At 37.6% G+C, this 12662-nt stretch overlaps 1 protein-coding gene across 2 annotated transcripts in view; it reads left to right on the forward strand.

Annotated features, from left to right (window-relative positions):
• LOC119783647 (protein sidekick-1-like) overlaps positions 1 to 12662 on the forward strand; it is a 433545-nt gene that overhangs the window by 379960 nt on the left and 40923 nt on the right. For both annotated transcript variants that reach the window (XM_038285267.1, XM_038285266.1), the window contains exon 29: positions 7524 to 7718. In XM_038285267.1, the coding sequence (XP_038141195.1) occupies positions 7524 to 7718 (195 nt within the window). The remainder of the gene's footprint in view (positions 1 to 7523; positions 7719 to 12662) is intronic.

The following is a 12662-nucleotide window of genomic DNA, read 5'->3' on the forward strand; positions in this document are numbered from 1 at the left end:
ACAGTGAGCCATTTTTGTGAGATGAAAGACGGATGAAAAGATCTTTGTATATCTATTAGATTTAAGAATAGCAAAAAGAAAAGTTCTCATTTCATAACAGAAAATTGCAGCTGACAGAAGCTAAAGATTAAATAAGAATTAAATGTGTTATCAGTCAGTCGCAATCTTCTAACCAGTTGTTAAATATAATTAAAGAAACACAGAATTGGTCATCATTAAACAGACTATGCTGGATTTATCACAATAGTATTGATTTCTAAGAAATTGAAAAATATTTTATAATCTTATTTAATTTTAAAACATAATAATACATAATAAAATAGTTTTTGTGCAACATGTCAACAAAAACAGCAATAAGTACCCTGCGTTTTGGACCTCAAAAGATGAAAAATAAACTTTACCGAGGGCCTCCACCAAAACTCTTACCTTTAAGGTGAGACTTTACCACACAGCTTTTTCTACTGCCAGAAATACGGTTTAGAAACTGTAAAAAGCTAGTTTAAGCAAAGATTCATGCTGAAATATGTTAGATCAAATAGAGCAGGTGTACCCACAAAAACATGGGCTTTTGTGGGTAGTTTCTATCAAATTTTTCATCTAGGATGAAGTGAGAGTCACAGAAAAAACTGCAAACCAATTGGCCTGGAGGTCACTCCAAAGATGAAAGGGGATACTGTTCCTTCTGGCACAGGTGTTGGATGAATGGATGGTAAAGACTCTACATCTCTACAGATCGGTTGCTAACACGGACTGGATTGCAGCTTAAAGAAATGAATAAACCACCTACTTTTGCAAGACTTGTTGCACTTTTATGTACCACTGTGGATACATGCAGTTTACATACGCTTTTTAGTTATTCTTATGTTTATGTATCACAGAGCTTCCTTTAAGCCCCACAAAGGCTGGGCAATAATTACCCAGAATAAAACCAAGAATTTACACCCAAGGTTTGACACAATCTATAATCAATAGTTAATTTTTGGATTAATTGTGGATTACCTAACACTTTAATAAACAAAATTCTTACGCTTACGGATCAAAATAAAGCTCTTTAAGTGTCACCGAAGAGAAAGTTTTACATTAATGGTGTCAATAATTCAGATGAAGTTTAAGACTTCTGAAAGAAAGTGATACAAAAAATTGGAACAATATTGTTTATTAGATGCAAGGAAGATACTGTTGCATCCGTATCCAGAAAGGCTAAATCTGAGACCCATCAAAGTAATTTTTTGATTTCTCATTACTACAGGCCAAAGAGTTAATTACCCGTATTTGGAAAAAGGTGGACCCCCCCACAGCCGGTGTTGGGATTAATCTTATGGCACTATGTATGGGAATGGAGAAAATAACATACATAAACTAGATGTTTATGAAGACATTTGAATTTCTTTTATGGTTTTTCATAAACAGATCTGATTTTTGGCATAACTGGGGTGGGGGGTAAATTAATGTTTTTAAAAACTTGAGTTTTTAGTAAGTTTGCTCTTACTAAATCTACAGTCCTATGAGGCCATTCTGGAAGGCTAGGTAAAAAAAACAGGAATGGAGGTTAAACGTCTGATAAGCAAGTCCTGCAAGTTATTCACTACATATGTCTTATACTGCATGTGCATGTTCTTGTCAGTGATAGTTTGCCCTTACATTTGCTTTGTTGAACTTTTATAATAAGCCATGACATGGGTAGCTTGTTGCATATTTGGTACGGCTCATTGCTTAAACACAGCAGCAGCCTAATAAGTGTTGGTTTATCACAAAACTCGAAGCTTGAAAAACATGCTACCAACAGAACATGTATGAGGTGTCTTTAAATTATCCCCCTGGTGCTTTTTTTGTAATATTTAGCAAGAGCAAATAAACTTTATGTAAAAAAAATGCCAGCATCACACAATTCAGAACTGCTTCATGTCCATGTCAAGCTGTGGCTTAGTTTGCCTTTGATCTGCTGTTCTCTCATAAATCAGAAGCTCCTTCATGCATAAATAAATAAATCAGAGCACTATTTGAACCCTTCTCTTTTTTCTTTGGCCTATGATAGTAAACTTCAACATCTGTGGCTAATTATAAAAGTGATGCCCGTTAACATAGAGTTGCAAAGTAGAACCAGTTTTGTTGCAACCCTCTTTGGTAAGAATTGAACTGATGTTGGAGGTCTTAAATGAACTAAAGGATTCAGTTTATCCAAAGGTGATAACAGCACCTTGCAAAACGATTAACTTCATCCGCATTTTGTCAATTTAGGGCTGCAACTAATGATTATTTTGCTAATCAATTTATCAGTCTATCAGTCGATTGATTAATCGACTAATAATCGGATAGTAAAAGGTTCCTTAAAGAAGATTTTCTATGACATTAAACCAGGTGAAACTGTGGAGTTCTGGGCAGAGCATATACATTGTTTTACAATTTTGATTTAATTACTGCTCTAAGTGAGTCGCTTTGTTAGCTAAAGGCATGTTTTACAATTTCTATACTCCATTTAACAATTAATCAGTTCCTAAATTAGATGAAGATTATTTCAATGATCAATTAATCACGATTAATCCAATTGTTTCAGCACTAATCACATTACACCATAAACCATTAAGTGTTTACTCACAATTTTTCATTCATCCTCCGCTGTGGCAAACTCTCGTCTGAAGTTACAATAAACAGTTTGTTCAAATGTCATGGAGCTTCAGGTGCTCTGATGCCCACAACAGGTTTAACAACATAAGTAGCATAGCAGCATCATAAAAAAACAGAGGAAGAAGCCAAAATGGACATGGGAGAAAGTTGTGAAGGACTTGGAGGAGCTAAGGAGAAGCACAGCTCAGGTTGGTAGGGTCTCCTAACTTTATAAGTATTAGTTGTGCACTCCAAATGTTTTATGTATTTATGGAAGACTTGCAAAAACAAATCCATGGTTGAAATAACTGGTCATTTCTAAAAGTTTGTCACAAGCCATGTCTATGAAGGAGACATAGAAAACATAAAGAAAAAGTGATCTGATCAAAACCAGCTGTGGAAAAAACAATCTATTTTCTACGCACTGTTGTTGAAATAAAATATTCAGCCAGTTGATTCATCTTCCTGGAGGCCAGTTTCCATCACAAGTTAGAATGTTCCGACTCACAGAGCCACCACATTTTCTCCAATACTTATAAGGACAACAGAGTGAGAGAAGTATCTATGAGACGATGGCGGGGAACTTTCCTCCTGTAAATTATCTAATGAGAACAGACCGTAATACCTTCCCTCCTCAGACACATACAGGGCTTTAGGCTCTGCACATGACTTAGCAGCAGATGTCGTCCCACTCAGAGTCTACAGGCACAATGATGCAAACCATTACTTGAAGTAACCAGATTAACCAAAACAAAATCCGACCTAATATAAGATTTAAGCAATTAATATTTTTCATGATGTTAGACTATAGCATATTAATCCGTTAGATTACAGGCAAAGAATTTTATAAACCATATTTATAAATATTTATAACCAGATTTTTTCATTCAGTTCAAAATGATGCCCTGTGTTAGTCTGTCACATACCTTAACAAATACATACAATAATAATAAAAGCCATTAAAGTAAACAAGAAGTAATAAAAATGACAGATTTTGGTGATTAAAAAGTAAAAACGTTGATGTTGGGTAAATATTTCTGCAAGGTACTTCATGATACTGTTTCAGAGATTAAATAAATTTAAGTAATTTCCCTCTAGGATTATTAAAGTATTTCTGATTCTGAAATACATAAAACAAGTTAATTTATGGCTGCTGTATTGTGCTCATATGATTTTTTTGGATATAAGGATATTTTCTTGGGAAACAAGAAGATCATACTGTACCTCACTTGAGGTATTGACTTCAGATATTGGAACCTTATAACTTATTCTGTCCATCTGTCTTTTGAGAAACATCGACTCAAAAATTATCAGGTTATGTTTGAAAAGAGTTACAGGTATTCATAGAAAAATCGCGAAAAAAAAAAAAGAGAAGGCAGGAAATATAAAAGACTCAATCTCTTTATGCAACCAGGATTTGGCTTCATCTACCTACAAAGCATCAATATCCTAAAAATATTTTGTCCAGAACAAAGCCGTTCCCTGACCTAGTTGATTAGATTCGATTTTTGATTTGGCTGTTATCCTATACTCTTCCACACGCAGAACTCACATTAACATACAATCAGACTATCTGATGAGATTATCGCTCGCTCAACCAGATTAGGTGCCTCAGAGCAGAGTATTATCCTGACAGTCTCACTGTGACCTAATCACATCAGCTTATTTGTGTGTTTCTGCCAGTCTGTAGACACGCAGCGGGCGCCGGCGTATGTGCTACACATTACAATCCTTGTAATATAAGTCTTTGTGAGCGGTCAGTGGCCTGTGGAAAGCTTGGATGGGGATCAATGGCTTGAGTGTGTGTGCTTGTGGTGGTGGGGGTGTTAGTATTATTACATGGCCTACTGCACTTGAGACTGAGAAACAGACACAAGCCGTGTACACCATAGGTCACTGCCAAGGATACAGACGAGAGGCTGTATGTTTATATAATGTCTCTAAAGATGAACGTGTGAGTGTGAGACTGAAGGAACCTGCTGCACTGGAATAAAGTTCTGTATCCAGAGCTTGACTCTTGTCTCTTTCTTGGAATGAAGGTACATGTTTGAAATCTTTTCAGAAAAAGAAAATACAGAACCGTCCAGATGTATTGTTATTCCAGATAACTATGTCTTGCAAGAAGCCCTGGAATTTCTTTATTGTTCAAGCTCTGTCAGGGTCATTTATATTGACTTTAAGAAAATAAGCAACACAAAGTAATGCTTAATCCCGACAATAAAAAACAGATTTGGGCAGGAAGGTTTTCAACTGAATACATTGTTTTAAAGTTGGAATGGTTTTGAATTCATCCTCCCTGAATCATTGCAGATCTAAAGCACAGTTATTCTAACCTTCACTGCAAAATAGTTTCACATCAGATGGATGGATAACATCAATTCATATTTCGACACAGATTATCAATAGGATTCAAATCTAGACTTTAACTGGCACCTTCTACATACATTTAATTATTTAATTTCAGCTCTATTGTGCCTATAATCCAGTCTGTATACCTTTGTCACCTCTATTGGATTTTCATCCATTGATGTCCCTGTTAAGGAAAAGCATCCCCTCACCTTCATCCACATATTTCCCGGCTGGGACTTTGTTGTATCTGGCTCAGAACGGGTTTTTAACTAGAACCAACATTCGCAGTGGGAATTTTGTAATCAGGTCACAGTAAAGCTGTCTGGATAATACTCAAATTGTATTGCTTAAATTAATATAAACTAGGATTTTAAAGGAATAGTACACCCAAAACATGATTAGCCTTCATTTTCTACTCACCTCCATGCTGAACAACACTCTGGAGTACTTTTTTGATATCTCAAATGCATCTGGAGATCTGGGAGGCTTCTTGCTGTCTGCTGACATTCAAATAATGGAGGTCCATGGCGCCCGAGACAGAAAGGTCCATAAAAGTCCACAAAAACGTGTCAATATTCCTCCATACTGCTCGTCCAATGTAATCCAAGTGTCCTGAGTGGGTAGCATCCAGAATTTACTCGAAACGAAGTCATTTAGAATGTTTTTAGAGCATAAACAGTAGTGTATAGGATTTCCTAATAGCGCCCCCATGCGCGCTCACGATTCTACGGAAGCCGGCAGACCAAACCGGAAGAAAGTGCGCATTCAGCGTCTGGTCTGCCGATAATGCAAGCGTAGAAGAAGAAATGTGCTGTTTACCTGTGCAAAGAAAGAAACAACGAAAGAAAAATGTCTGAGGACTTCAGTGTTGAGGAAGAGCATGAGTTCTTTGCCGAGCTGAATGCGCTGGTTTGGTCTGCCGGCTTCCGTAGAATCGTGAGCGCGCATGGGGGCGCTATTAGGAAATCCTATACACTACTGTTTATGCTCTAAAAACATTCTAAATGACTTCGTTTCGAGTAAATTCTGGATGCTACCCACTCAGGACACTTGGATTACATTGGACGAGCAGTATGGAGGAATATTGACACGTTTTTGTGGACTTTTATGGACCTTTCTGTCTCGGGCGCCATGGACCTCCATTATTTGAATGTCAGCAGACAGCAAGAAGCCTCCCAGATCTCCAGATGCATTTGAGATATCAAAAAAGTACTCCAGAGTGTTGTTCAGCATGGAGGTGAGTAGAAAATGAAGGCTAATCATGTTTTGGGTGTACTATTCCTTTAAGCTTTGATCGAATCTGACCAGAGTATTTTCTGCCTCATGATGGCATCTCCATAACTTCATCCTTTCAGGCTCAGAACAGAGGGATCCAGTATTCAAGACAGACAAACAGATTTCTAAAAACATTTTTTGAAAACTGAACCAAAGTAATGCAGGAACCTCTGGTTTTATAGTTCAGCCCGAACCCAGAGGGTGAGGTTTGGTCTAGCTAGTCAGCTGCCAACGCTGCTCGGCCGTTGCCACACAGGGAGTCCCAGACGCTGATGTATCAGTGGTCAGAGGACAGGCAGGAGATCAGAACCGAGCAAACAAATTTAGACAGGATAATCCAGATGCAAAACCAAAGCCGGTGTCTATGATGTGCTCAGTTGTCAGAGCCAGGAGGTAAGAGATACAAGGAGGTGCCGAAGGAGAATCCAGAACGGAATTGGATCACAGTTCCAGGTACAGTACACACACAGGCAGAGATCAAAGGTGGAGTAAGAAGACAGGTCAGACAAACAGATCAGATGGGAACAGGCTGGCTCTGATGTCAAGAGGCACACCGGGTCAGGATCAGGTAATCAAAATACAGGAACACTAGAATAATTCTCACCAACGGCTCGAAAATAATCTGGCACTGACGACTGGTTTGAAGGCTGGTTGAGTAGAGACTAGTACCGGTACAGGTGGATCAGATAAGCAGATAATGAGAACTAGGCGGAGCTAAGCAGGTGTGTGACATGAGTAATCCGACTAGGCATCAGTGCCAAGATCATGACACATCCCTGACATGTGTGCTGTTGACCTTGCTCTTCCTAAGGTTGCTAACTCATTAATGTTCTTAAACAAACCTCCATGCGCTACACAGAACAGCTCGACTTAAACACATTTATTGTTCACTCAATGATATGTGGCAGCCCCACTCCATGACGCTCTCCCCACCATGCTTGACTGCAACAAGACTCACTGGTCTCCTAACTTCTTACTAGCTTGACCAAATAATTTTGGTCACCAGGCCTCAAGACATGTTTCCAGTGATACAGGTCTATGCTTGTCCATTTAATTGGTAGCGCTCTTCCCTGTGCTATTTTGGTCAACAAATCTGGTCACCAAATCTCCATTGAAGAAAAGATTCTACTTATCAAACTGGAAATAAGTTGGACATTAGAGTCACATTGGTCAGAAATGATTTCACAATCTTGTATTTTGTTGGGGTGTTTTTATTCTTCATTTCTTAAGGACACAAACATATAGTTTCATACCAAATTACTTTTTTCATCTCAATTTATCTACTTTTTCTCTAGGCTACCAGATATCCTACCGCCTTCACAGCCGGGACTCTCTGCGATGGTCCGTAGTGGAAGTGGGGTCTAATGCTCGCCAGTTCACCGTCACAGGGCTCTCTTCTGAGCACACCTACGTGTTTCGCCTCATCGCCCGCACCGCTGTGGGCTGGGGCCAACAGCAGGAGGCCTTGGTAGTTACTACTGAACGCAGAGGTAAGCAGCGCTTACTGTTACTTAAAGCAGGGTCCATGTCAACACTGATTGATTTACTAAAGTTATGTGTCTCTGTTCTGAAATGTGTGTCAAATACTCTGATCAGAGCAGCAAAAAGTAAAATTAGTAATATCAGAAATAAAACCTGAGTTCCCTCCATGACAAAATATTACACTAATCCTACAAGCGGTTCATTTAAAATGTACCTTCTGGATAGATGTAAAGAATCCTCTGAAAGTTTCCAAGTCCTAGTTGTGTTTGTAAGGGAGGATCAGCAAGAGATAGTGGGGCAACAAAATGTGAGCTGTACCACAGGAGAAGAGGAATACAAGCTCTGCAGCTGAGCTTGGTCTCAAGGTACTTTATAATGACAGCGCCGTTCTAGATGCACTATCTGTACGTGCCAAGTCCAGAGTCTGACACACAGGCTCACTGATGGAGCTCTGAACTGAAACAGGATTATAATGAATACTATTAGCTGTGCCTGTGCTTTTATTTCTGCACCGAGTCAAAATATCTGCCGTTTGAAAAAACAAAACAAAAAAGACCCACAGGGATATTTTCTTCTGCAATGTTTGTAGTGAACAGTATGTGGTTGATGGTTTGCTGATGGTGTTACTTGTGAGTTTTTTTTTTTTTTTTTTTTGCAAGATTGGGGAGAAAACAACTTTTCAGTTATCTCTGTAGATTAAACTTCTCCAGCAACGTGTGTTCTGTGTGGAGGTATTGGCATGTTTTTGTTACCTTGTGGGGACAATTCCACAGAAACGTGTTACAAACATACTTCGGTGACAAATGACCAGCTCCCATTTGGAGAAGTTCTCTCCCTGGGGTGGGGGTTAGGTTTCAGGACTAAGGAGTGAAGAGTTAGGTTTATCCTAACCTAAGGAGTTAAGTTAGGTTTAGGGTTGGGAATGTGTTGGTAATGTTTAGTGTGTTAGGCCATTGAAATTAATTGAAGTCAGTGGAGAGTCTCCACATGGATAGTGTGACAACATTTGTTTGTGTAAAGTCACTGATGGAAGAGAGTAACGTTTCGTATACGATCAATAGCGGTGATTGTATTCTAAGTGATGACCAAAAGACCCAAATCACAATAATAGGCATTTATTTTCTTCTCCAAAACCCAAATTTAGTATTATTATTATCAGTAGCACAGTTTTTAATACCGCTTAAAGAAAATGTTTGAGAGAGAGTTAAATAGGTAACATGTTGTAAGAAAAGGCTCATTTTTAGAGAAAAAAGAAAACCAGTTTGGCAAATTTGTTAGGTAGCAACTGGTTGGTTGACTTGAGTTATTATTCTCTATTAAATGGTTTTATGCAATCCCTTCGATTTGTTAAAAAAAAGCAAACAACAAACATAATTTAGAGTTTCATGTTTGTAGATTGGTAGTTACTAAAGGAAGGGACTATGTAACTATGGCCTCGAATTGTACAATTTGAATACATTTCCTGCACCTTATCCACATATCAAAGGTGCACCATCAGCCGGTTTTCCATTTCTTGCCAACAGACTGATCCCACTTGTTGGGATTCCAGAGAAAATACTACTGAGAGTACCTGCTGAGAAGACAGAAACCCAAAAACGGTCCATCTGGGACCAAACACCTGAGTGAATACTGACTAAACAGAAAACATTACAAGATTTTAAAGCAAAAGTAATTATATATAAACCATTGATTATTATCCAGGATTATTGCTCTCTACTCACTTAAATAAAAAAAGTGCACAAAGGAATCCTTTGCATTACAATAATTTAAGTGTCTAAAAAGTACTATGAGCGGTACAGAGCCACAGTAGGCAGCACTGTGCATTGTAACAAGTAGGTCTTAGGTTCAAATCACAGTTTCCCTTGAAGTACTCTGGCTTACCCCCATAATCCACTAATGTAGATTAATATGTCTCATGAAATTGCTCTAAGTATACTGTCCAAGCTTTACTGCCCCCTCATCCAGCAAAAACAAGCAGATATGGAGAGTACCATGAATTTTCTACCTTACATAGAGCTTTGTATCTAATATCATACACATCCTAGAGGAGAATTTTTAAAAACTGAATTGAGATGAAATGACATTTATAGACTCCTGTGGACATAACAGTGAATATTAAACCCACCAGATACCAAACCTCCTGTAGAGCAACAGTAAGAGTCAGAAATTCGAAATAATAACCTGAGGACTCTGAACAACTGCAGTTTAATTGCTCTCTTGCTTAGGGGGGATCATTTGCCTTTCTTGTCAACAGTCTTGCTGCTTCCCTTACTTTCTTATTTTTCAAGAATCAAAGTGGAAAAAAAAGATCTGCAAATCATATCTATACATTATCCGCCTTATTTTGTCAATCTCAGTAATTATTTCTGATCAACACTTCTGTCATTATTTTGCAATTATGGCAATTATGTTTTGAGGCAAAAAACATGCAGTTAATTCCCAGTAAAATTTCATTTAATCCTGGCACTCGGTGGTCTCATGGCAAAGTGTAAACAAGAACAGTGAGGGGATTTCTGAAAAACGTCAAAAACAGAGGATGACAGGCTGGTCCTGTGGTGAGATATACGATGTTTATCTCTGACTGTTATTCTCCTACTGATTAGTCTCTAAAAACTTAAAACTGAAAATATTATCCCTCTACCAAAACAATGACCGCTGACAGTCTGAAAGACAAAAGCGATTCTTGCTGTGACTAACAAGTTAAAGTAAAGGGTCTAAAAGCAGCAGTTTGTTTTGATTCCCAAGTTGCAAGGCTTTTATGAAGGTATCTACAGGAATCCTTCGTAATCTTTAACCTAAAAAATTGCTTTAATTTTTTCTAGGACTGGATAACAATGGAAAAAAAACAACTGAGTTTGGCCTGTTTTTGTTGATTTTTTCCCCCCTAAAAGGCAAATATCTACTTATGCCTAACAGATGCAAAGGAGTTTACAGTCATCTTTAATTTGCTTCCTCTCAGCTTTATTTTCACATTTTAAAAATTGGTATATTGACTTTATAATTACAGACTGAATGCACAGTTATTAAAAAAGAGCTGCATACTTTTTTTCTAGACTTTCAGCTGGGCCTTTCTTTGTCAAACTGGGTCTGGTTACATCATAAAGCAAAAGAGGAAAACATTTTTTTTTTTCAATGAAATCAATATTAAAAAAACTTTTCTTTAAATAATGAGTTTGGTTCAGAATGTTTTCATCCTTATGAATCCCAGAGTAATATATTCTGGATTAGAGCCGTGTTTTTTTTTTAGATCAGGCTTAAGAAAAACTGTTAAACATAACCTTGATGGTTAGATGGTAAGACAGATGGGTTTTTTTTTTTACAGAACATTTTGTGAATTGAAATTAGTAAAAAAAAATATTCCCCTACTCTGATCAGGCATTTCATTGACAGTTGAAGGTAACTTTACTAATTCATCATGGCACCTGTTTGTGATTGAAGTTAATGTGGCACCAAGGGAGTAGGCTACTTTTGTCAAAGAATTGCTGTGTTAGAAGTAGGAACAGACGATAAGGATTTGAGTTTCTAAATGATCAAATTATGATGGTTAAATGACACAGTTAAGGCATTTTATAGATACTCTGACTCAGTCATTTAAGCAGGGTTGCATCTATCAAAATTAGTCGAGAACCAGCGAAACGGTCATGGTCGACAGAGGTGAATGCACCTTGGGCCTTAAGGCTGTCCTCGGAAGCACTACACAATAGATCAGCTACTATAGATATACTTTCTAATAGAAAGTTCTTACCAAATACACAGTGGCATAAGACTGCCACAGCACACTTATTTCACAGGATAGGCATGATGGCAAAGGACTGATTGTTTGACTTTATTTTAAATCCATAGGATCATGAATGAAGTTCTCAGTTAACCATGGTATTAATATAATGTGCAAAGTCATCTTTAGGACAGCAGTGTGTGGGTCACACAACAGAACCGTGATCCCAAAGACAGCAGCCGTTTTCCTACAAAATTTAATTTATTATGAGTCTTTACTTGACCATAGGTAATATATGGATATTTATGAATATTCAGCTTTTTTCAGAGTGCTTCCTCAATGCCAGCAAATACTCCTAAAGCTTATTTCAGTGTCTTAATCAGCATCTGTGTTGCGTGACGCCCTTCTTAAGCAGTAGATGCTGGAGTAGAAAAATTTGATGCACCACAACAACCAATCATAGAAGCTGATCCGGGAGCTAGCAGAGAGATGGACACACACTTGCTGTTTCATAGCATCAGTAGATTACTGTCATTTAAGGGAAAAATTGGCAAATCACATTGCATATTCAGTTTGAAGTCCATGATGTCTATAAATCATGTAATATAACATACTATACAAATCCATCACAAAAATATTATTGTATTAATGGAGCATAATAATACTGCATCACAAATAAGAATATTACACACTCACACAATATCTAATGATGTTACAAAAGTGCTAAATTGATGATGTATATGTAATATACATGTATCGATTACGTTGTTATGGTAATTACATTACATTACAGGCAATTGTATGCTGCGACTCCATGAGAGTGGGAAGTACCAAGATGGCGGGAGAGGACTTCAGTTTTTTCAACCTTTCAGCAATACAGTGAATAAATAGAGATCAGTGGCGGGGGTCTGCATGGCTCTGACAGCGAAATATTTTATGGCAGAATCGTAATCTTAATGAATTGACTGTCATGACGATGTTTTAAAGTGGACTTTCTTTCTTAAAAACAAATTAAAACTATTTTTTATTGACACAATTTTCCTTATCACAGCAAATATAGAAAATTAAAACCACTCTGTCATTGAGCACAAGAGCAGTGCAAGCATCAGATGCATCCGCACACAATTTACTTTAATTGAATTTTTACATAAAGAGAAAATATATGAAAGAACTTAGAATGCAAGTGGTGCAAATTGTACTTTGTGTTATGTGTAGCTGTCTTCCAACAGACAAAGAT

Source organism: Cyprinodon tularosa, unplaced genomic scaffold (assembly GCF_016077235.1).
Source record: "Cyprinodon tularosa strain WSP-4 unplaced genomic scaffold, ASM1607723v1 ctg21, whole genome shotgun sequence".
In the NCBI taxonomy this organism is placed as follows: domain Eukaryota; kingdom Metazoa; phylum Chordata; class Actinopteri; order Cyprinodontiformes; family Cyprinodontidae; genus Cyprinodon; species Cyprinodon tularosa.